The following is a 23,774-nucleotide window of genomic DNA, read 5'->3' on the forward strand; positions in this document are numbered from 1 at the left end:
GGTAAAACACATTATGTTGTTTTAGCCCCAAGATGGGGAGTCTATGGTCCTCCAGATCTTGCTGGACTATCACCCATCAACCATGAACACTGGCCATGCTGGCTGAGGCTGATGGGAGCTAAAGTCCAACAACATCTGGAGGGCCACAGGTTCCTCATCATTGCTTCAGCCAGTACTGCAAATTCAAAACAGTCTCTTGTTTACTGATGCAGGCAGTTTAATTTTAATAGTATGTAATATTCCAAAACCAAGGAGAAAGCACAGACCAACTCAAAAGGTTATATATTTTATTGTATTTTTAAAGCATATGGTTTATGGTGAGCGTCTCTGTTCGGCTATACACTCCTGAATTCACCACCGATTCTTGCAAGAGGTTTCTGGAGGTTTTCTAGTCTTCAGCATAAGGTGGGCAGCTGATGCATCTAGTCAAAGGAGGAGGGTGGTGTGTGTGTGTGTGTGTGTGTGTGTGTGTGTTTTCTTGTTTTTGTTTTGCAAGCATCACCTTGGAGTTTATTGTCAGCATTTTTTGCTGTACTGGAATGAAGACCTTTCAAAACTTTCAGACATGCCAACTTGACAGACCAAGCTCTTCCTCCAAGTTTTGCAATGGTTCAATGCCAGGATTAAAATACTTACAACCACAGAAGGGCTCACTTCTTCTTCTCCAGATCAGTGTATGAGAGGAGTGTATGAGAAGAGCGGAGACTGACTCTGTCTCCAGTTGGTCACACTACCTTTAAAAAGATGACTTGGGAGTGAGGGATTCCGGCCAACCACTTGCTGGTTCAGTGTCAGTGCCTTGTGCAGCTGGGTGTCCACCTAAAAAAGGGACATTCTTTGACAAATTAATGAAGCAAAGTTTCCTGGAGATAATGGAAAGGGCATCCCATGACAGTATCGCCTGAGGCATTATCACAATGGACCTCAGAAAGATTGGATCTACCAATCATCTCCAGCCATTCTCCCATGTCCTTAGAGACTTCCTCCCCCTGGGGAGTAGGCTTCCAAACCCATTATTCTCCTTTATGCCAGGGTCAACATCAGGTGTCAATGTTGCCAGGTAGCTGCCAAACCCTAAACGGAGCACCATGCCCAACCTCACCCCACCCTGAGTTGCAACTCTTCTTCCTTGCTGTCATTCCTGATTCCTGATTCCTCAACAAGAGAATAAATGGTTTCATGAAAAATAAGAATGGAGCAGCGATTTCTGCTCACCATCCCAGGGAAGGCTGGTTCCCTAGGGGGGATGGGACACTGCTCCGTAATAATCTCAGTCTGCCCTCATCCAGCACTCGCCTGTATATACAACCAGTCCAGAGGGTGGCTCTGGTTGTCAGCTTCCTCCTCCTCAGTCTCTGTGTTGTCCTTGCAGAACTCCACAGAGAGGAGAACAAGGACAAAATTAGAATTAGTTGGCTCTGCTGGTCTTGACTCTGGCTCCACCTACTGTTGGCCTCCTGCCTTATGCCCTACCAGTTCCAACAGACACCAGGCACCACTGCACTGCTCCCTCTACGTCCAGGCAATGGTGTGAATTGGGTAAGTGACTGGGTGCAGTGTGGTGTGGCTAAGTGAATAGGTAGCACACAAAAAGCAAGAGTTGGGGCTGCAACCTAGTGTAGCCTTGTTGGCTGATATGAAATACTCATTGGGAAAACAGGACTTTGGTCACATACCCCTATCCCTTGGTGCTTTGTTACATCTGCCTTCAGGCCTGCATCAAAGAGTGAAGGAGGAAGAGGGAAGGAGGGGCACTGATCCATGCCAGAGGGGAGGCATGCAGCCAAGGCCTCATCCAAGGGCGCCTTCACGTCTAGGGCCCAGCCCTCATCAACCCAATATTTAGGGCAGAGGTGCCCAGGATTTTGTGACATCTAAGAAGACCGCTTTGTGAAAATGGTGGTCTTGCCAAAAGAATTCCATTTCTGCCTTTGCCTCTTTCATTATAGCAACAATCGAGCGCTTTGGCCGGTTCCTTTATGAAAGTTTAAAATTGGTTTGTCCATTCCTCTCTCTTTTTCTCCACCCACCCCCCTTCCCCTCTTGCTTCTCACACCTTATCTGGTTTCTGCATTCTTCGCTTCTTCAGTAGTCAAAGTGATTGAAAACTGAGCAGACCACCCTTCCCCGCAGCCACTTGTCTTCACATTTCTCATTTACCACCCAATCAAATGGGCCTTTTGTGGATTGCCATTCCCTGTCGTTGCCTCTGTTACATGCAAGGTATTCTTCAGGTCAGGCAGGTTAAAAAGGGGGGGAGAGAGACTCCAGGAAAGGAGATCCACTTCGGCCTAGCTCTCTGCAGCCACATCGCTGCTGGAACCAACCGCCCAATAGAGGAAAGATATACTACCCCTATTTGATGAGCAACGGGCCAATAAATTCATTAATCATCATTTTATGCCTCATCAAACACTTCCCAAGTTCCTCCATGGGAGTTATACAAATTAGCGGGTGAAAAGGCAGTAATTTTAGTTTTGCTAGGTAAGTGCTTTCTGATTGCCTTCCTCAACAATGCTCCCCTTGACAAGCTAATAAATCAGGCCTTTTGGAACCTTCCTGCAAACAATGACTTCACATAGTTTTTGCCGCTGGTTTTTGGCTGGAAAGAGCCAAAGAGGATGATCTGAAGACCAGAAACATTGGGCTTTATTGCCAAGCGAAAGCTTTATTTGTGAAGAAAAGAGGTAAAAATGAAAAGGGAGGCTGAGGGTTAAGGAGGGATGGGAGAATTCATTTTTATTTTTTTATTGAGTGTCACTGATGGAAGAGAGAGACATTTCAAGTGGTAATGATGACACTGGACCATATATAATAAGGACCAGTTCCGGGAACAGAAACACAGAGAGCTACCGTATTCCAGATCAGGCTGCCATGAGTCCATCCAGCTTAGTAAAGAACAGTAGCTCTCTAGAGTCTCAGATCTTTTTCTATGTCTAGGTAAGCACCATACATTTAAAGCACCCCAAAAAAAAAATATCATGGGAACTGAAATTTACCCGTCACAGAGCTACAATTATCAGCACCCTTAACAAACTACAGTTCCCAGGATTCTTTAGTGGGCGATATGCTTTAAATGTATTTCAAATGTGCTGTGGGTACACAAACTCAGACAGAGATCTTTCTTACTGCCTCCTATCTGATTCTCCTAACTGGAGATTGCAGGTTATAAAAAGCTTGGACATGTAAAACCTGTGTGGATGCATCTTAGCATGTATTCTGCGACCGGGTTCATTTGCAGTGTGCATGGCACACCTCAGTTTTATCCTATGTGTTTGCAGGGCTGCTCCAGTGCACTCCTGCTGCTGATATCTGAAGCTGCCAACACTAACCACAATCCATAGGTATCCTGCAGTTTCTTAAGAAAGCTTACTTTTGGATGTGCATCCCCTCAAAGCAGTTACCATTCAGTTTGAAAATGCAAGTTGAGGTGTGCATGTCTGAAACATCCATTGAGCATGTGCAGATGAGAGCTGCATTGAAGAGTTTGGAGGGAATGTTGCAGGGATGGGAGATCAGCCATGTAAAAATGTGACTTGAAAATGGGTGGGCGGGGGGGGGGGAGAGAGAGAGACACCTCACAACATTTCAAGCTGCCAGTGTGTACCTAACCACAGTTTGTTTCTAGGTTGCATAAGGTTGATCTGTATTAGCCTAGTATTAAATTGCCCCAAAGCAGTGTCTTTTAAGAACGTTCATTGCAATTAATTTTACATGCCGCATAATGACTGTTGGGAGGGATGGGTCACATGTAACCAGAAATACAGAAGGATGAGCTTTTCCTATGTCCTCTTTAAAAAGATGCTCTGTCTGTGAAAAAAGCACTTTGTCTCTACCAGCTGGTGAATGCCAGGAATCCATAGGCCAGTGCTCTGTCCCAGGATGGCACTGCTGATGTTCTGCCCTTCCACTCTGGCTCTTTGCTAGGCCTACACACTTAGGCTTGTGCCACTTCCCTGCCTTCCTCGCCCCCCCCCCCCGCCCACTTGAAATCACTGGGAACTACTCATCAGTGATCTGTGCTTTCTGAATTGCAGCCTTCATCTCATTCCAGGGGCTCCGCAGCAAAGGAGGAAGGGATGGCAATGCAACCAATCTCTCTTTGCCGCAGCACTTTGAAATATACACACTGTTAGCCGGGTGGACAGGTGAGGGGCAGTTACATAAATCTAGAGGCTGCTATTGTCAGAAGTAACGGATTGCCAGGGAAAGTCGTAATAGAGACTGTATTTAATCTGTGACCAATTGATTGCTCCAGTGTTTCAGGTATTTGTAGTGTAGGTTTAGATTTGTTGGGTGGTTTTACAGAAAGCCTCTGGGGTGTGCTGTCTTATCTTTTTTCCCCTAAATTGCTGCCTTTGACAGTATCATCCCTTTTTGGGGGGTGGGGGGGGGTGGAATAGAAGAAACTTGGCCGTAAATCACTGTACTAATCAGCTGTCACCAGCCAACATGCATACATTGGCATTCAGCCGGCAAAATTTGTTTTGGAGAGGCCTTTAGCAACAGAAACCATGTTTGTATCAATAACCATCTGTTAGCTTTTCCTGCATAAGTATGTACAACACAGAAAGGAACAAGGCAAAAAGACGGAAAGGGAGAGAACTGGGAAGGGGGAGAGAAGAGAGAGAGAGTATTAATTACCTGTTTTAGGGGGGTGGAAACCTCTAGAAAGGTATACATTAAGTGCCCAGAGCTTGGATTCTCTACGAAATAAAGCTGCAGTGTGCTCATTTTCGCTTCCTAGACAGTCCCACCGGCTGATGTCAAAGGGGATTTATGAGAAAATGTATTTACGTAGGGAGCTAGCCAATGCATGCTTCAAGAGCTTCTGCGATTTCTCCCCCCCCCCCCCCCCGCCTCCAATGAGGCATTCAAGGAAGATTAACCCAAGTATTTGGATCGGATGGAACGCTCGGCAGAACGTCGAAGTGGAACGTTCGGGGAGAGAAAGTGCAGGTTTACTGGGAAGAAAGGCCCGCTGTGCTCAGCCAGACGGACTCCCTTACTCTGTTTAGGATGGCAGCCTTAGAAATGGGGTTCCCCGGTTCTCTATCTCTGAAATCCGCTCGTTCTAATAAACAGGGACGAGGGAGAGAGATTAAAATAGGCTAGAGGACTGCTTTCTCTGCAGCAGTCTAGACCCGAGGTGTAACTTAAGTACGGTGCGCCTCCTCTTCTCTCGGTTAATTTTCCTTCCTCGCATGACTGCGTGCTTCTGGAAATAACTTGGCAAACGGGGAGCCGTTTATCTATTTTATCACGGGACCTGATCCAATTAAATAAGTGCACATTTAAATTTGTATCCATCAAGACAAGAGCGAAGAGGGGGAAAGGCGGCGGCGGCGGCGCTAGGGTGTTTGTACAAACAAATGTCCCTTGCCAAAAAGAGGGGGGGGGGAATAGCCCCATAACTTCCAATAACCCTGCTTGGTTCTGCTTCTCATTTACTCGGTGGATCCACCAAGAAAGTCAGGGCGGTTGGGGGACAAAAGAGCTACCCAAAAAAGTTTTTGGTTTGCCGTGTGTGTGTGTGTGTGTGTGTGCGCGCGCGCGCGCGCTCTTTGGGGGGGGGGGAGGTGTTATGGGGCACGAAATATCAAAACTCTTTGCAAGCGAATAAATCAACAGCCGAGAATGCCTTCCTTAGCAGCCCACGTCTGAGTCCCGGATCCCAGCTTCTGAATACAAGCTGGAACACGAAACTAATTATAACAGTTGAGTAAGTGGATGGCTGGAATGGGGAGGCGTTTCTGTTACAAGTACCACTTTTATTAGAGGAGGGCTGCATCGGGGTTAGTCACAGTTCAAGAACAGCTTTGCAAACAGCAGAAAAATACATGCATCGTTCTTTTGGGGTGTTCGTGGAGGGCACTGCTCGGCTCCCCCTTCCTTAACTTGAGTTTAATAATTGTTCAGGTTCTTCAGATCCCTTGCTCGGAACCATTGCGGCCCCATAGACTGTAAAAAGAGGTTTCAACCATCATCCCAGAACCAGAAAGTCGCCACATTCCATAATGTAGGTGAGCACACAGGAACGACAACTGTGGGCCTTTATTCAACCCACATTGAATAAAGTTTGGGTTTGAGTATATTGAGTGGCATGTGGGTGGCGGGGTTGGGGGGAGGCGTTAGAACTATGCGTGAAACGATCTGCCGGGTGTATATCCCTTTTTCTTCCGTGGATTCAGGCTGGATCTCAGCAGTAAAGAAGAAGAGCGCAGCAGCGCGATCCTATTCTTAAATACTGTAATAGTTGGCGTGATAAACCCGCATAGCTAGGGCGGACAGGCACTTCAGACTCGGCTTCAAGTTCCACGGAGTTGAGAGAGGCTTACTTTCACGAAAGTGGGTATTGGATTCAGGGCCGGGCTGACGCGAACAACAAATGACCCCTCTCCAAGCATGCGTGCGTGCGCGCGCGCACACGCACACATGCACCACGCACCAAGGTACTGAGCATTTTATATCCAACAAAATTATACTCAGCGCATACCCATTGAAAATAATGGTCTCGACCAACTTAGGTCCATTCATTTCCGTGAGCGTAGCTTATATACAATTCATCTTGCTTTATACTAGCGAGGGGTGGAATGGGGATCCTACGTTTCATTGGCAATGAAAATGAAGCAATACTAACTTAAATCAGGCCTGCAGAAAACCATACAGGGCTTTCGACGTTTCCTTGGGAGTTTTTAAAAAAATGATATTTTTAATGAAACAACAATAATAAATTAAATAATTAACTAACTGCTTGCCCTTTCATGACACTCAATATCAGCTGCCGGAGGCAGATGCCTCGCTCTGCCTAATATTAGAGCTGGAACTGAAATATTGTAGTTTTGATATAAATAAATAAAAGTGTGGTTTTTTATCATAATAAAAAGCAGCATCTGAAATAAGCAACAGGTGTACAATCAGGAAGCCACCATATTCTTCCACCCATTTCCCCTTCCTCAGTATTTATGGAGGGCTGCCAGGAGCGCCGAGACTGATACTTAACCTCCTCAGAATGCACTTGCTTTGAAGCGAGGTCGACTGATGTCGTCGGAGCTGGTGCCTGGGTGTATGTAAGAAGCCTGCGGTTTCTAGTTGGGTGGGGCTTGTCTTCACAGAAACCGAGAGGATATTATGACATCCTCGCTTTTGTGATTTTATTTTAGGGATGCGTACGACGCCCTTCACTATTAAACAAGTTCCTGGGGTGGCTTACGATAAAGTGATTTAATCATATAGAATACTGTATGTTTTCTGTTGATATGGCGTGCGTGAGTGGCACCCGGGAGCCCGTCCTATTGAGCTAGGTGAGACCTACTTCCGAATTAACATTCGTAGGGAGGTGTGATGTCACTGTGAGGGGGGGGTGCTTTCACAATCCGTCCTATATAAACCAGGGGAAATGGCAGTACTTGGATTTTTAACAGGGGCTTTTAAATCAGACAGAGGCGTCTGGTTGTCTAAACTGTGGGTTTATGCTGGGGGAGAGGACTTTTCACCAATCCTCAGGGCATGGGCGTGGCCAGGATTTATGTTGTGGGGGGCAGGCTTCATGTTAGGGGGAAAGGCTCTCTGTTAGGGGGGCAGATCCTCAGTAGGTTAAGCATTTTTATTGATTTACCTGGTATGGGGGGGGCAGCGGCCCCCTGCCCCACCCCACCCCCTTGGCTACGCGCATGCTTCAATGATAATTGTGTTGCAGTGATGCAATGTTGGACATGTTAGACATGGAATGAGTTAATTCGTCGAATTAAATTGTTTTTAAAAGCCAAAATAACAGAGGATCTTAAAAGTATTTAATCAAAGTGTACAGCCCTCCTTATTGCCACAATGTAGACTTTACATTGAAGGTAAACCTCTCAGAAATTGAAGTAAATTCGGGATCCTCTGCTTAGGTCTAGCTCTTGACTTCTTAGACACACACACACGGGGGGAAATCACCAACATTGTTTGTCTGATCTTGAATTAGTTAGCTTGTCCAATTTGCCAGTTCTGTGCCAAGGCAAGGGAATGCATTCAGGGAAAAGAAATAAATTGGAAAAAAAAAAAAAAAAAAATGACCATTGAGAAAGTGGGCTCTCCGCCGTTTCACTTCACGATGCCTTGTTCTGCTCTCTCCTCTTTTCAATCAGCTTTAGCGGGCGGAGTGGGTGGGTATTTCTGTGGTAGCTCTGCAGGGCCTGGGGTCGGGGTGTTCAGTGTCCCTGGTTGCAGAGAAGCATGGGGAGGATCTGCCCTCAAGGCGCGCGTTCCTGCTGCTTCTCTGCATGAACAACAAAGAGACAATCTTGGGGCGCTCGAAAGCACAAGGATGAGTCAAATGCTGCTTGTTATTTTAAAGGAGTCTTAAAGGAAACCTTGTCGATTGTAAATACTTTTAAATCACAGAGTTGGGGTGGAGGGAGAACCGTGTGTCGCCTCTTTCAGAACCCTGTGTTAGACTGTCAACTGCAAAACTTATTAATAGACGGTATCTGGCTGGAGGTGAAGATTGTATCACCACGGTGCGGTGTGTGTCTCCCCCCTCAAACCTCTCTGCCCCACCTCCAGTTGCCCAACAGCTGCAGGAATCATATGCCGATTCTTCTGTCCCAAGAGTTTGCCCTGAGGGGCATGTGGGTTTCTTGGTTTATTTAAAAGCTTAGCTACTGGAGTTATTTAAGGAAAGGCTATAACTGACCACCTATTTTACTCCGCTCGCTATCTGTGGCGCTGTCAAAAGAGAGGAAGGGGCATTTTTGATGCCGTGCCCTTGGACACGTGGGTAAGTTTGTCTTAGGAGTGCAACCCTGTGATCTGAACTATGGGGGGGGGGGAGGGACCCTAGCCTTATTTACTCAGACGTACGCCCCAGTGTGTTTAACGGGACTTAATTCCAGGAAAGTTTGCACAGGATCTCAGTCTTAAGTTTGTTCTCCAAGAGGGTCTTATTTAATAGGGAAACGTGGCCTCTGGTTTCCAGAGGAATGGCTTCGGCTCACTTCCCAATGAACCAAACTTGGATTTCTCAAACTGCCCTCGCTGCACTTTTCACGACAGCTGCTTATAGACTGTAAGCTCCGTGCGGACAGGGACCTGCTGCTTATTTGTCGCGAAGCATCCCGTGCACTGATATGTTACCAGGGAGAGGAGCTGCTCGACAGAAGGAGAAGGAGCCCTAATTTGGCATCCTGGTGGCTATCGCCTTTCTAGGGATCCTTTTCTCTTTTAGCTATCAGTATATTGCCAGAGACACATCAGGCTTATATTGGAAAACAGAAGTGCCATCTAGGCAAGTTTATAATTTTCTCAGTCTCGCCTCTGCTTTACAGTGATTGGCCTTTCTAGCAGGGTTGTCGCAAGGGCTGGGGAGAACACCTATGCAGAATGTTTTGAAGCACCCATAGCTACAATCCTCTATATACATAACACACATCTACTTGTGAGGGAGGCCCATTGAATACAGCGGCATTTACTCCCGAGACCTATACAGGATTCATTTGCAAGTCGCTCTAAATAGAGAGAGAGAGCTAAAGGAAAGTTCTCCCTGCGCTGATTGCAGAAGGAAAACATTTAAATCAGCATGCGCTTAAAACTGCTTTACAAACTTTGGCTGGATCGTGTCCTAAATATTATTTTTCTCATCAAAATGCACCCTTAGGCTCAGTAAATCGCTACAACTGCTTTGTGGATAGGGCTATACAGCTCTCTTTCAGCTATGTCCACCAACCCAGAGCGCCTGCTAGAGCAAGCCTATAGAACTCAAAGATACCGTATAGATAGCTAGCAAAATAAATCTCCCAAATCCACGGTTGGCCAAAACCTTATTAAGACCAATAAAAAAGTCACAAAATTGTGGCAAGCTTCCGCGTTCTCCAAATATCTTCGCTAGGCAAGATGTTACACAAAATGTCTCAAAAGAGTAACCTCCTGCAGATAGGTGGAAACTTGCGACTTATTTTGTGTCCATGCCTTAGCTTAGCAAGAAAGTTGTTCCACAACTCTAGATTTTGAACTCTTTTGCTGTAGGTTCCCGCAAAGGAGTGCGTTTAAGATTGCAGCCTTAAGAGCTCAATGCCAATTCTTGGTAATCTACGACCCTTATAGATGATTGTTTTAAAAATGACAACCCAGCTCTTTCCCGGCCAGCTCCCCTTCTTTCTCTCTGAGTAAGGCCGCGGCTTTCTCTTAAGAGCAGATACGCACTAAAAGTCCGTTTCTTTCCCTTTAGACTCTCCTTCTTGTCAGGGACCCGATCCAGTTCAATCTCATTCATTTTCCCGAGAGGCGTGGGGAGAGGCTTAAGTACCACTCTGCAACTGAAATACCTGTGTTTTATCAACCTGTGATAGCACTTCACTTACTTGATATGCACGGTGCCCAGAATTATTGAGGGCAGGGGAGGAGTGGAAATTCTATCTGGTTAATGTGATTTTAACATCCCATATATGCGCGCGCGCGCGCGCACACACACACACACACACACAGAGAGAGAGAGAGAGAGAGAGAGAGAGAGAGAGAGAGAGAGACGCGCGGGGGGAGGCATGTTAAAATAAATCATATTAATCATATATATGTCTCTGTGTGAAAATGTATGTGTGGTTAACATACGAAGTCTCCCTACACTGCTACGAGCTTTCTTTCTTTCTTTCTTTCTTTCTTTCCAAACCTATCGTTCTTTGGTTTTCACCAATCTCCCCCTCCCCGCATCTTGTAGAGGTAAGGAGGCTGCAGGAATGCGAGTCTACAATCAGCCATCTGTCAGTTACAAGTGGCTTTTTCTTTTTTTGGTCGTGAGGAGAGGGCCGAACGCTAGGATACGCTTTCGTGGCGCTGGGGAGCGGGGGGGGGGGGGGAGAGAGAATGGAGGAGGGGGAAGCAGCAGCCTGCCCGCAGACTTTCCCTTCTTCCTGCGGGTCTGTCTCCGAACAACTCCACTCCAAAGGAAACAGCTGGGCTGCATTGCTCGCACCCAAAATTAATTAAGAGCTCCGTTCGTGGGGATTTGATGATTCAATAAAAACCCAGACTCTCATATTCTCCTCTGTGGCTGCAATGATCCACTTCACTCCCCCCCCTCTCTCTCTCTCTTTTTTTTAACTGGGGGGAGATATATGTCCCTAGATAGGACGGACCGGCCTCTTCCCCTCCCCACGAGCGAAGAGGGGGAGGGTGTTTCCAGATTGTCTCTAATGCTCACACTAATTCAAAATTGCCACTTGTTTGCAAGGTTCGGGGAGGGAGGGACGCTCCCTCTCCCTTTTCAAAATGATCGTGATGAGGAACTAGAAAGTGGCGGTGGGGGGATTGCCAGTGCTGTCAAGAATTAACGTATTGGTCGTTTGGAAAAGCAGCTGGTTTGGGGGGTTTTTTGGGGGGGAGGCGGAGGGGTCTGTGTGTGAGACGGTCTAGCGCCTTGCCAAGTCCAGATGGCCTAATACTCTAAGCAGGTCACGTCAAAAAAAGGAGCGGGGAGGAGGGGGAGAGAAGTGGTTGGTTAGGGGAGGTCATGGCTATCGCTTTACACGTCGTGAGCCGAATTCGATTCGGCTCTAGGGACCCCAGGTTTTGACGGGCGAGAGTAAGGCTGCGCGGGGGGTGGGGGAGTTTCTCTCGCGGTTAGTTAATTCGAAGCAAAAGAATGTCTGGCTGCAGCCTGTGCAACAAAAACCACAATTAACAACAACGCCCACTTGTTTTGTTAATTTCTTTAAAAGCAAACAAAACTTTGCTCCCTCCCCAGCGATTTCAGTTTGCAGCCCCCGTCTCAAGCGAGAAGAGGACTTTCCCGAGTTTTTGAAGCGTCTCACAGCCTAGAAGGCTCCGGGTGGAATAGAAACTCTACCTCGTTAACCCAAGGGGGACTTGGGGGGGGGGCAGAGGACTCACTTTAGTTGCCCAGTGACTTCCGAGGATGGAAAGCTGCGCCCCAGATTATTTAATTTCTCCTTTCCCCACCCCCAGGAACGTTTGACTTCAGTGCAAATAAAGACAGTGTCAGAACCCCTTTCAGTGAATCCGAACCTACCTCAGCTCAGTCTAGAAGCAAGAGTATTTAACGCGCGTTCACGCTACAGATATCTTAACGCGGGTTAAACTCGCTGATTGCAAGGATAATCCAAATTAGTTAACCACGAAATAAGCCTAAATGGTTCCCGCACTGATAAAGACCAGAGCATTTTATTCCGGATATGTTCACCTGGAATGACCACCACTAACAAGAGAGGCATTTAGGACAGTCCTTCCACCCAGAGTCATGCAATGGGGAAACGGATCCTTTTGCCAAACACGGGGATTTGAAGAAAGAAAACGCCTTTAAAAATAGGTGCGGTTCATTTGTCCAGCTAAAATCGCCTGAGCGATTATTTCATATGCATCGACTCAAGACTTTGGGTTGCCTGTTGAGGGGGGGCGTTTCTGGGTGGCTGTCTTCATGGGTGTAGCCACGAGGGGCAGGGAGAGACAGCTGCCCCCCCAAATCAATAAAAATACATAGCAAACTGAGGTTCTGCCCCCCCCCCAAAAAAAAATCCTGGCTACGCCCATGGCTGTCTTACCGCAAGTTCTTAAAATCATTTCCCTCTTTTGACGCAATTGGATATTTAATATCTCTTTCAATCATCTAGAACATGCTTCCTCAACCTCGGCCCTCCAGATGTTTTTGGCCTGCAACTCCCAAGATCCCTAGCTAGCAGGACCAGTGGTCAGGGATGCTGGGAACTGTAGTCTCAAAACATCTGAAGGGCTAAGATTGAGGAAGCCTGGTCTAGAAGACGTTTTGTATTAGTATGTCACATCCACACCATACACTCAAAGAATAATTATATACCACTTTAAGAGACATGCTGTCCCCACAAAGAATCTTGGGAACTGTGGTCTGCTAAGAGTCGCCTATCTACTCTCTAACTACAATGTTCCCGGGATTCTCTGGGAACTGGTGAGTGGGGAATCCAGTTTGAGTCCAAATACCTGGGCCTTGGATTAGCCGAGTTGTCTGTGGATCGGGTTCAAAGCGGACGCTTTTAACTTCCAATCAATGAGCCGAGGCCGGTTCAGCGGATGAAACAGATTTCGGGGTCCGCTCAACTCCAAGCAGCTAATGCTCTCCTTAATTCTCTCTGAGCCAGGTCTATCTATCTATCATCTATCTATCTATCTATCATCTATCTATATCTATCTATCTATCTATCTATCTATCTATCTATCTATCATCTATCTATCTATCTATCTATCTATCATCTATCTATCATCTATCGGTTCATCCTTTAGGATCTCTCAGGCCAAGTAATGGATCTGAAAACTGTTCCAACTGGAGTCGAGGTTGGACTGGCACCCTCCTTGGGAGCAAGCCCGTTGAACCCAGACGGATTTACTTCTGAATAAACCTGCATAAGATTACCTGGCACGTTCCCCACCGCCCCCCTTCTCTCAGATCTCTGCTGGCTCCCACTGAAAGGGTTGTTCAAGCCTATACCCACTTACCTGGTAGGAGTAGTAAACTCCAAAGTGTTAGTTTACAATCCTTAGGTTAGTTCTGAGTAAACACACATCGGATCTAGGATACAAAAAGGGTTCCAGGCTGGCATTGTTGATTCCTGGGCGGGAGGCGTGTGACTTTATTCAAGTTCGCTGCTTTCTTGTGATCAAGATGATGATTATTATTAATAATAAGTGAACAAAAATCGTCCTCCTTTTTGGAGGCTGGAAGAGAGAAGTTTCCCCGTAAACTTGATTAGTTTAATTTATTATATGAGTATTATATATCCTTAGTACATGTGGTATTCCACCTCCCCGCTTCTTCCTTTTTCCCCCAGGAGAGGACCAAGTCGGAGGAGTGTTTGAGCATAAGAGGTGCCAAAGAAGGCAAGAGATGATTGGTGGCAAGGGCTTGCCCATCAGAAGGTCAGCAGTTCGAATCCCTGTGAAGGGGTGAGCTCCAGTTGTTTGGTCCCTGCTCCTGCCCACCTAGCAGTTCGAAAGCACACCAGTGCAAGTAGATAATTAGGTACCAGTCCGGCGGGAAGGTAAAAGGCATTTCTGTGCACTGCTCTGGTTCGCCAGAAGTGGCTTATCATGCTAGCCACATGACCTGGAAGCTGTACACCGCTCCCTCGGCCAGAAAAGCGAGATGAGCGCCACAACCCCAGAGCGGTCTGCGACTGGACCTAACGGTCAGGGGTCCCGTTACCTTTTTGGCTACCAAAAAAGCTACCAACAGCACAGGACCGGAACTAGCAGGACGGACGTCTGTCTGCTGCTGCGCAAGAAGCGAGTGCGCACTGGTTTCTTTAAATTGGGAGAAATCAATAAACGCCATTAGAACCAAACAGTTGAAATAATTTCCCTGCCCAATGGGCATCCTGGCTTTCCATAAAATCCATGCAGTGCTGCGTTGCGTTTTATTCCTGCCTTCCTGCTCCCTGCGCCCCAAACCAGCGTTTCTAGTCCTCATGACCGCAAGAGACCAAAGTTTTCTACTCTGCTAAATGTAGACCACCATTGCAGGATGGAGAAGATACATGAATCTGTATTTGTGGCAGCCCTTCTTCACTCCTGCATAGACTATCCAATCCTTGATGCGGTTTCTACTAACGGAACAGTAGTTACACCGCAGCTCACTTGGAGCCTATAGGCCTACTTTATTTGCTAGGCATCTGCCACTCTCAAAAGATGTTCACCTCGCAAAGGACTTTGCTGTCTTTATTGTGCTTGTCCTCACAACAGCCCTGTGAGGTAGGCCACTCATGAAGATTATAAATGTTAGAGCACAACACATTGGCCAAGGCCACAGGATGTCGCTCCCAGAGCTAAGTCCACAAACTCTCACTCCTGTTGCCTGTTTGGAAGAAACAGACAAGACCAAGGTCACCACAGCCCAACTTAGGTGTAAAGATTCCACTTTGCCTTTGTCGCTTAAGCCTTGCAGTTTATTAGCGAGAAATCTCTTGGGGTTTTTTTGCTTTGGAGATGCCCAGTTTTTTCCCTGCCGCAGCCGTCTTCCTCCAAAACCAGTTCGGATTAGTCTAATCGAACTTCAGGGGAGCTAAACCGAAGTAAATATCCACTAACTCCTGTATGGTGCCTGGCTCCTTGCTGGATTAAAACCGGTGTCCGTGGGAGGGAATCAGAAAGTCTCCTGAGCTTCACTCAGAAGCAATCCCGTTGCAATCCGTGTGATTTAAATGCAAACGAAACCGATTTGAGTTTAGTTACCCAAGCCCTCTAGAATATCTCCCTCCATCCTCCCCCCCCCCCAACTCAGTCTTTGTGGATATCTTTGGGCATTGGGGAAACAGCTGTTTTGGGAGCTGGTTGCACAAAAGCTAATATATACTTTCTTTATTGGAGCAGGGATTTCTCTCCTCTTTCCCCCTTTCTTGCAAGAGCATGACAAACTCTCCCTGTTTTCCCCTCAACCCTGAAAGCAGCGTGTGAATAAAACAATTTGAAGGCTACGGAACCATCTTTTATTCATACTGCCTTTAAACAAGAGTGGAAAATATATTCCCACCGGCCCTCAGGCCACTGGAGCCAGAGAGCGGATGATCTTCGAAGCCAGCAGCATCCTTTATCCTCATTGGGAAAGTGTGCTTAGAAACTGGCGTGAAATCGGTTTCAATCCGAATCCTCCGAACCCGAATGACCCTTCGTTTTCACCATAGCGTTTCAGGGACTGCACGCAAAGGAAAACTAGATCCCAGATTCGTCATCACACACACTCCACGGTAAAGCGAAGTAGAATTCGAATCAATGTAGTCACAATAAAACATCGGGGAAGCCTCCAGAATGACAGTAATACGCAATCACTAAAAGCGGGGAACGCTCTCTGGTGATCATTTTAAATCCGAGTCCAGCTCTGGAACCGGGTGTGCGTGGGAACTCGGATGTTAACCTTTCGGAACTCAAGCCGGAGTCAGCATCTGAGTGGAGAAGATTTAAGGGGTAAAGGGGGACCCTCATCCACTGACACGTGTGCGCATGTCTGTATGCCCAAGCTCCCTTTCCCCTTCCCCAAATAATACCACTTTTATAATACCACTTCAGTCAGAACATCCAATTCCCCATATTCGCAGACCATTCGAAGCAAATCAAGGGGTTTAGGCAAGGTTTGAAAGCGTAAGGGCTTGGAGGAGAGAGCTCTCTGTCACCGCAGATCTGTGAAGATGGTTCCTGTGGCTGTTTACTCGTAAAAAAGTCTTACTGAGAGCAATTGGACTTGTGCCTAACTAGGGTGTGGCGAAGTGGACAAAGAAAGTTTGGTGTGTGGAAGGGGACTTAGGTCAATTCTCGGCTCATACCTGTGAAGCTCACCTGACCCTGCTTCGAGTCTCCTTCTCTAACTTACCTTGCATGGCTGTAGTGAAGATAAAATGCGGAGTGGGAGGGAGACGGACTCTGCGGGATTCTTTTATTAATTATTATTATTAAATAATGAATACTCCCTAGAATTGCATCTTTACGCAACTCTGTCCTGTCCAGGTTTTCCTACCGCTTTAAGGGAGGTATCTTCCTGAATAAGTGTACACAGGATCGCAGCCTTTAAAAAATAGTAACAATCGCGTTATTTACTTATTTTTATATATATAATAATAAGTATTCGAGGGCCCTAAAAAAAATCAGTTTGTACTGCCCAATCCTATCTACATTTTACTCGGAAATATATCCCACTGAGTCCAATGGGGTTTACTCCAAGGTAAAGTACACAAAGGACTGAAGGTCTGGACTGCAATCCCGGGCACACTTCCCTAGGCACGGGTCCATTTGAACTTGGTGGGACTTATATCTCAGCAGACACGCATAGGATTGCATTGTTAAGGGCGTTTTGCAAAGCGCAAACTGAATCTGACATCAAGAGGAGTTTAAAAATCCCTTTGGATTAGTTTTCCTTGTTACGGATCTGTTCGTTGCAGGTGGTTTAAATGATCATAAACTCCGAGGAAATGTCAGACAATAGAGCCCTATTCTTGGTGGGGAAGTTTCTTCCTCCCGTTAAAAGATGGGGCGCGGCAGGTGGGGGAGAGAACCACTTTCCTATTTTTACCTTTTCATCACCAATTAAGCCTCCACTCCTTTTGAATCCGGAGAGTTAGGTTAGTCTTTATAGAGTAAATCTGTTCTTCTTGGGCAGCACCTCTTTAAACGAGCCCCTCAGGAGTCCCAGAGAGGGTCACCTAAACCAGAGCAGTTGCGTTCATATGGTAGTGTGCTCCTCTGCCTTCTGCGCGTTTCCTTGAAATAGCTGTTTTATGTTTTATTTTTAACAGTTTGGAAACCGGTTCCGAATACGCCTCCCGCTTCACCCATTCAGGAAGGAAGCACTCGTTAATCTGCTATTGCCGCCCATGCAAACATACACGGGGTCAGACACACGTAGAAATATTTCGGTTAAACTGGTTTGCTGGGAGTATGACCCTCTAGATAGTGTTAGACTACAGTGCCGGTAATCTCTGACCTTTGGACCGGTTGGCTGAGGCTGATGGGAATTGGAGGAGGGAGGATATGAGGAAGGGGCACATGGGTCTACCACCCCTCCTTCCAAGCTCATCTTTGTGGAAGTTTATGCAGACATTGAAATCAAGTTCTGGTGGGAACCTTCCTTTCAGTACTGACTCGGTCCTGGGAGGCATGATGTCTCTGAGCATGTGCAAAGGGTTCTTTCCTTCTGCTGGGGGGGGGGAGCCCGCATCTGGGATGGAGAGGGGGTTTGGAAACAGGCTTTTGATGGTGAGTTTCATCGCTCTCTCTTTGGAAATGATCAACCCCTGTTTTGAAGGCCTCAGTCAAATAGCAGCCAGGAGTCTTTTGACCGGAATCCCAAGCGAGTAGAGGTGAAAAGGAAAATGGTTTTTGCAACACTGGTGATTTCTCTCCCTCTCTCAACTTGAATTGAATCTAGTCATTTCCATGCTTTTTATGGGACTTTCCTCCACACACGCACACTTCGCCTATTAAGCTTACAGCTGGACGTTCACTACAATCCTAAACACGCAGACTAAGGAATAAGCTCTGTCGAAGAGAATGGGATTTACTCCCGTGTAAACATTTAGAGGATTGTACTCCCAAACCCACGTGTCTCCCCCGCAACTATTACGTGAAGCGGCCACCCTCTCAGCAGAAGTGTGAGACCCACCGAACAAAACTTATATCCGAGTAAACATGCATAGGCTGCAGCTGAACGCCCTAATGGATCTTTGTTACCCCCAAGGAGGTGATTTCGGTATTTCAGCCGCCCTAAGAGATGTTCACATTTCGAAACGATTGTTTTCCCGTGTTGTTGTTTTTCCAGCTGAGACAGATCCTTTGGGCTCTTACTCGGGAGAAAACCCCACTTAACGCGGTGGGGCGACGCCGACCTGCCTAGAGAATCCACCTGCGCCTGTTTAGCTCCTTTCAGTGACTGCTCTTCGCAGATCAACCGGTTTGAGGATCAACCGGACCTTCGCGCTAGACAAAACGCCTGCACTCAGTTTACAGGTCCCTGGAAGCCCTGCGCTCCAAACAGGAAACCCGACTTGTAAACGGAGTGCCTTTGACTTCGATTTATATGCAACCCACTTGCTAGCAAGCGCTTCCAAACTCAGGCAAAAGTGGAGTGCGAACTTTCTGGGACTTGTACCTCAGGACGACTTCCCGGCTCCCATCACTTTGATTTGCAGGTAAAGCTGCGCCCCTGAAAGCGAAAGGAGGGGTGAATAATCGGCTTTTAATCGGCATGCGTCTGAAACCCAAACGAGCCGATCATTAGTTAATTACCACCGAGTTTGTAACAGCCTCTGATGACTGCTCTCTGAAGTGCTGTTTACTCCAACCGTAACCTAAGAGGGATTTTCTTTTTCTGTTTTTAGGAGGTTAAGGCCAGGGAAGCGGGGTTGCCTTGTCTTCTCCCCACCCCCTGAAAGTGAGATCTAAAAGTTATAAGTCTGCAGCGTGGAGGAATGAAGCAATATTTGGAGAGGGATCAGAGACAGAAAGATTCCGGGTTTGAAATTACTGCTTCATTATGTTCTCATTTTAAAAAAATAAAAATCAGAGAAACTACTTTCCCCCAGACCATTCCGGGGCGCTGGCAAACGGTTTGCAGGCGTTTGTGTGCGTGGACGGAGGGGAAGGTTGACCTCACCTCGCTGCGGTTTGATCTGCGCGTCGCGGTTTTCGATTTGCAGAACAGAGATCTGGCTGGAACACGAGGCCAATCAGTCCTCGCAGACCCTATCTAAACCTGCAACATGCACAGCCCTGAGGAAACCTCGATCTCCAAACGAGCGTCAACTCAGAGCATTTCAAACGCTATCCATGGCATGTGTGCTTGCAGAGGAAGAAGTCTCACACTCTTAAGCGGGCATCAGGATTGTGATCCTACGCGAAGGGACTCCGAAAGCAGTGAAGGCTTTTTTTCCAGGAACGCGTTTGCATGCTTACTTAATCCGAAGCAGGTTTGCTTGAAAGCCTCATGGTCCTCTGCACGATTCCCTTCGGATGGGGAACGTAGCTTAACGCCACACCGAGGGCTTCAGAAATGTTATGACCTGGAAGTCAGTCTACTTTGTGGCCTTGACGCATTTGGGCGCCCCCAGCCTGTTGCCTTATCTAAATTCACGGATTTCGACGCCGCTTGTCTCCTTCGCCAGTACCTTTTCTATCCCCACACCACACACATCCAGTACCACCCCGCTTTCAAAATACTGGATCCCAAGTCCCAGCCATTAATTCGGACCCCCCCCCCCATTTACGAGAATACTTCTATTACCCCAAACTTTGTTTTCAAGTCCAGCTGTTTTCTACCTTTGTGTGAATGAGGAAGATAGCTGCCCGGCTGCCCCCCCCCCAACCCAGGATGGATTCACATTCGCTGCAGGTTTAATAAATTAGTCAGAGATCCACACGTTACACCTTTACACGAGTTCTCTCTCTCTTCCCCACCGAACGTTCGAAACGTCTCAGAAAGCTGGAACCCTGGACTGAAACTGACAAGCCTTGTTCTCCCACCACCCCACATCCATAAACTTCACAGGGGGTGAGTTGGCTAGCGCACACCTACCCATTATGAACCGCCTTATGTTTTGCTTCTAAAGCCATGCAGAGACCACTTGTTATATTTAGACGACGAAAAGCGGTTCCTTTCACTAACGCAAGTGGATCGAAACTGGTTTGACTCCAGGTACTTTGCACGTTGCGATTCCGAAGTAAATTTAACTGAAATCAATGGGAATGACTTTCCTTTCGATATCTAATACGCCTGATTACTTCTAATACGAAGGAAATTCCACTGGAACGCATAGATCTTTTTTTCAAGTATTGGTGTGTGTTTGGGGGGGGGGGGTCTATTTAGCACCACGGCACATCAGCCTCCTACCAGATTCACGTGGTGTCCCATTTTGGATGCTCAGGAAAATTGTTTTGCCTCCTCCCCGCCCCCCCCAAAAAAACCCCAGCATACATAAACACTATTTGGGATGAAATGACTGTTTTGTATGTAACTTCCTCCCGAAAATACAGTTGGTGGGAAATAGCACCCAGCCAAGTTTTACTTAGAGGAGACACGTTCATATTAATGGACTTAAGTTTCTCTTGTCCATGAATTTCAGTGCGTCTACTCTGAGTAGAACAAACATTGGACACAACTCTAGGCTCCAGATGTTTTTAGATCTTTAGACATAAAAACAAAAATCACCCCGTTTAAAATAAAAATGTAAATTTGTTTCGGATGTCATTGTAAACGCTAATTACCATAACATTATTTTTGCTGCTATAAAAACAACAACAACCCGAAGACATGTTTTGCTAAGGGTATCCCAGACAAATGCATGTTAGTTACACATGTATTTAAAATTTCACCTGGAGAGGAGAGTACACTTAATTTTTATTGGATTTATTATCTATTCATAATCCTAGTTCAGCCTTAACTAGAATCAAGAAGGACAGCAGGCCGGTTAGTTGTATCTTAAAGGAAATTGATTAATTCCCTTAGGAATTTAATACATCAAAAGAAAACCTTATGGAGACTGTTGGCGCGCCATTCAATATGATCATTATTATATAGAAGGAACCAAGGTTGACAATATTTATGTTTAAGTTACTAACCTTATATTCTGAGTTTGTGTGGTGTCCCCCCCCCAAATTCAAAGACTGAAAGAATCGTGGTTATTAAAATTATAAATAACATCAGCAACAGTCTCGAGGCTTTCATATACGTGCGTGCTGAAAATGGTCGTAATTATTTTTTTAAAAAACCATACCAAGTATAACACGGCCTTCTTTATTTTATTTTAGAATGTCGGGAAGCTAAACATTATATTTATATTTAAAAGGCGCCTTTCAGAATTGAAAGATCGGATGGCCATTTCTAATAGGACAACAGTTTCCCCTGAACTCAACTAAGGTCAACGAATCATCCGCAACTTTCTTTTCCCTTAAATGATGGAAGTAAGTGCAACAGGTTGATTTGTGGAGAGTTCCCCCCCCTCCCCGCCATCACTCCCCCTCCCCGCATCACAGTTCAGATGAACGATTTGACCTGGGTATTGAATCGGTGCTTTCTTTGAAATCATTATTTACAGTATTCTTATGGCCCTAATATGTGATTGTTTACACGTTTAAACAGCTTTGACTTCTTTATTTAGATTTATCGGCCAGGCTAAAAGAGTATTTGTATATACCCCGTGGTTTCTTGGGGGAAATCAAATCACATCTCGGTCGCTTTGAGGGTGAAAGGAAAAAGATTACCCCCACCCGCAAATCGTTTAACTGTATGTAGCTAAACCAATTAGCAGCTAATTAATTATGCGGGTCCAGTCGAAGTTCCGAAAAGCTCGCAAAAGATTTATACAAATATAGGGAGACAATTTTTCCTATTTTCCGAGGCAGTGACGAAAGGCTAGGAACTGACATCCGTAGAAAATCCAAAGTGATGGGGGGGTATTCTCTCTCTCTTTTTGCAGGAAGATATTTAATAATTTTTAAATGCTGGAAGTGAACTCCGAGTTGAAAGATTAAGCAAACGAATACAAGTTGTCGCCTTTCTAAAATCCACGAAAATTCATTGCCATCTCGTTCAAATCAATGGCGTTTATTCCCGAGAAAATATTTTTAGGCTCCCTGTGTTAAGGAAACAATCAAGGCAAGCGGGTAAGAATCAACTTAATTTCCCTTCGATATCGTGGGTTCGAGGCTGGGATGCCAATCAATTTCCAAGCAGAGGTGAAAAATAGAAAAAGAAAGCTATCTTATTTCACTTCTGAGTTGTGGGTTTTCTTTTCTTTTAAAATTTTTTTATATTTTAAGGGCAGTGTTTTCATAAATATTCAATGCCCCTTTCCCATTAATGGAAGAGATATTGCGCGGGGGGGGGGAATACTTTTAATTTTCCTTTCTCCTCTATTTAAAAGCCCATAACCCTGAGACCTGGAAATAAATCTGAGTCCCCCAAAGAACCGGCAGTATGTGTAGGAGTGAGACCCTCACATCAAATCGCGACCCTAGGTGGTTAAGTTTCCTGAGCTCCAAATGATTTAGCAAATCGGAAATCCATCTTTCTTCGGAGCCTTCCTTTCACCCCACTCAAGTTTCCCGTGGATGTGCTAGATATTTTTTTTTAAGCGCTTCTTGTCGCTCCCTCTTTAAACTCGACCAACTTTCAAAAGATGAGCGCTATGTTTGAAATTCGGTACAAGTGTGACACCTACCTGTGAATTTGGGAAGCAATCCAAAGGCGACCCTCCTCAACCTTCCATTTGTACGTGCTAATCTCCGTACAGGCAGCACGCACACCCCGCCAAACCATCAAGTGCTTTTGCAGAATGGAGCCGCCAATAGGGGGAATAATTTTAATGCTAAACTTGAGGCTAGCGATGCAGGGAGATATTTCCTCTCTCTGTCTGTGTGTGTGTATTATACACGCACAACTGAAATGTCTGTCCGTATACACACACATAGAGAGAGATGCACACAGTATATGCACAAACAGAGCTATTTATCCATCTGTTTCCCCAGTGTATTCTCTTTTAATATGTATTCCCCCTATCCCTCTCCGTAAAAACTCTGCAGACCTTTGAAATAGTAATAAGGGATAAATCTGGCATAAAATCGAACTCATTAGCAAAGTTCACGAGCTGACTGCTTTGCATAAAGCCCGACACTGATTAAAAGTAATTAGGTTAAGAGACGGTCCGCTGTTGCCATCCTGCGCTTTTGAGTGCACTTCCACAGGAAATCTCCATCCTCTCCTCCTGTATCCCTGTATCCATCCATCCATCCACCCCGCTCGACAAGCAGCAAGCTACAAGCGATAGACGTTCAGAGTCGCCCGCTAGCATCCACGGGACTGGGTCCCCAGGGGGGCGGTGGGGCAAGGGAAACCGGGGGGAGCCTTAAGACAGCAAGCTGGCATATTCGGCTGCGGGTTTGTTTGTTTTTTTTTTTTGTTGTTGTTGTTGTTTTTTTGTTTTTTTGAGGGGGGGTGTGCTGCTTTTACTGAATCAGTTCATGGGTCCCAGCTAGCTCAGGGAGAGTCCAAGGTCTCTCTGGCAGAGATCTTTCCCAGCTTTTCTGCCCGAAACCCTTAAAAAAAAAAAAAGATGATGCAGAGAGACCGGACCCTGGGACCTTCTGCGCGTTTAACGAGGCAGAATTAGAAGGCCACTCATCCTACGCGGGGATCAGACCCACAGATTTTCAGACTGAATTAACTCCCCTGACAGGCCCTCATTAGATCCGGAACGTCACCGGCGCTTCCTTTCACAAGTCAATCACCTGTACATATTTCACTGCATCCTCCCTCCCCCGCTCACCCCTGTATGCTT

The 23,774-nt window shown here is 46.2% G+C and overlaps 1 protein-coding gene across 5 annotated transcripts in view; it reads right to left on the reverse strand.

Moving 5' to 3' along the window:
• Positions 1 to 273: 273 nt before the first annotated feature.
• IRX5 (iroquois homeobox 5) overlaps positions 274 to 23,774 on the reverse strand; it is a 28,857-nt gene continuing 5,356 nt past the window's right edge. For 3 of the 5 annotated variants that reach the window (XM_028740116.2, XM_077931544.1, XM_077931545.1), the window contains exon 4: positions 274 to 819. In XM_028740116.2, the coding sequence (XP_028595949.2) occupies positions 737 to 819 (83 nt within the window). In that variant the 3' untranslated portion in view covers positions 274 to 736. Of the gene's footprint in view, positions 820 to 7,771; positions 8,261 to 23,458; positions 23,533 to 23,774 lie in introns of those variants that run through there. The other 2 variants (XM_028740117.2, XM_028740114.2) reach the window with 2 other exon arrangements.

The sequence above is a fragment of the Podarcis muralis genome, chromosome 7, assembly GCF_964188315.1.
Source record: "Podarcis muralis chromosome 7, rPodMur119.hap1.1, whole genome shotgun sequence".
Lineage (NCBI taxonomy): Eukaryota > Metazoa > Chordata > Lepidosauria > Squamata > Lacertidae > Podarcis > Podarcis muralis.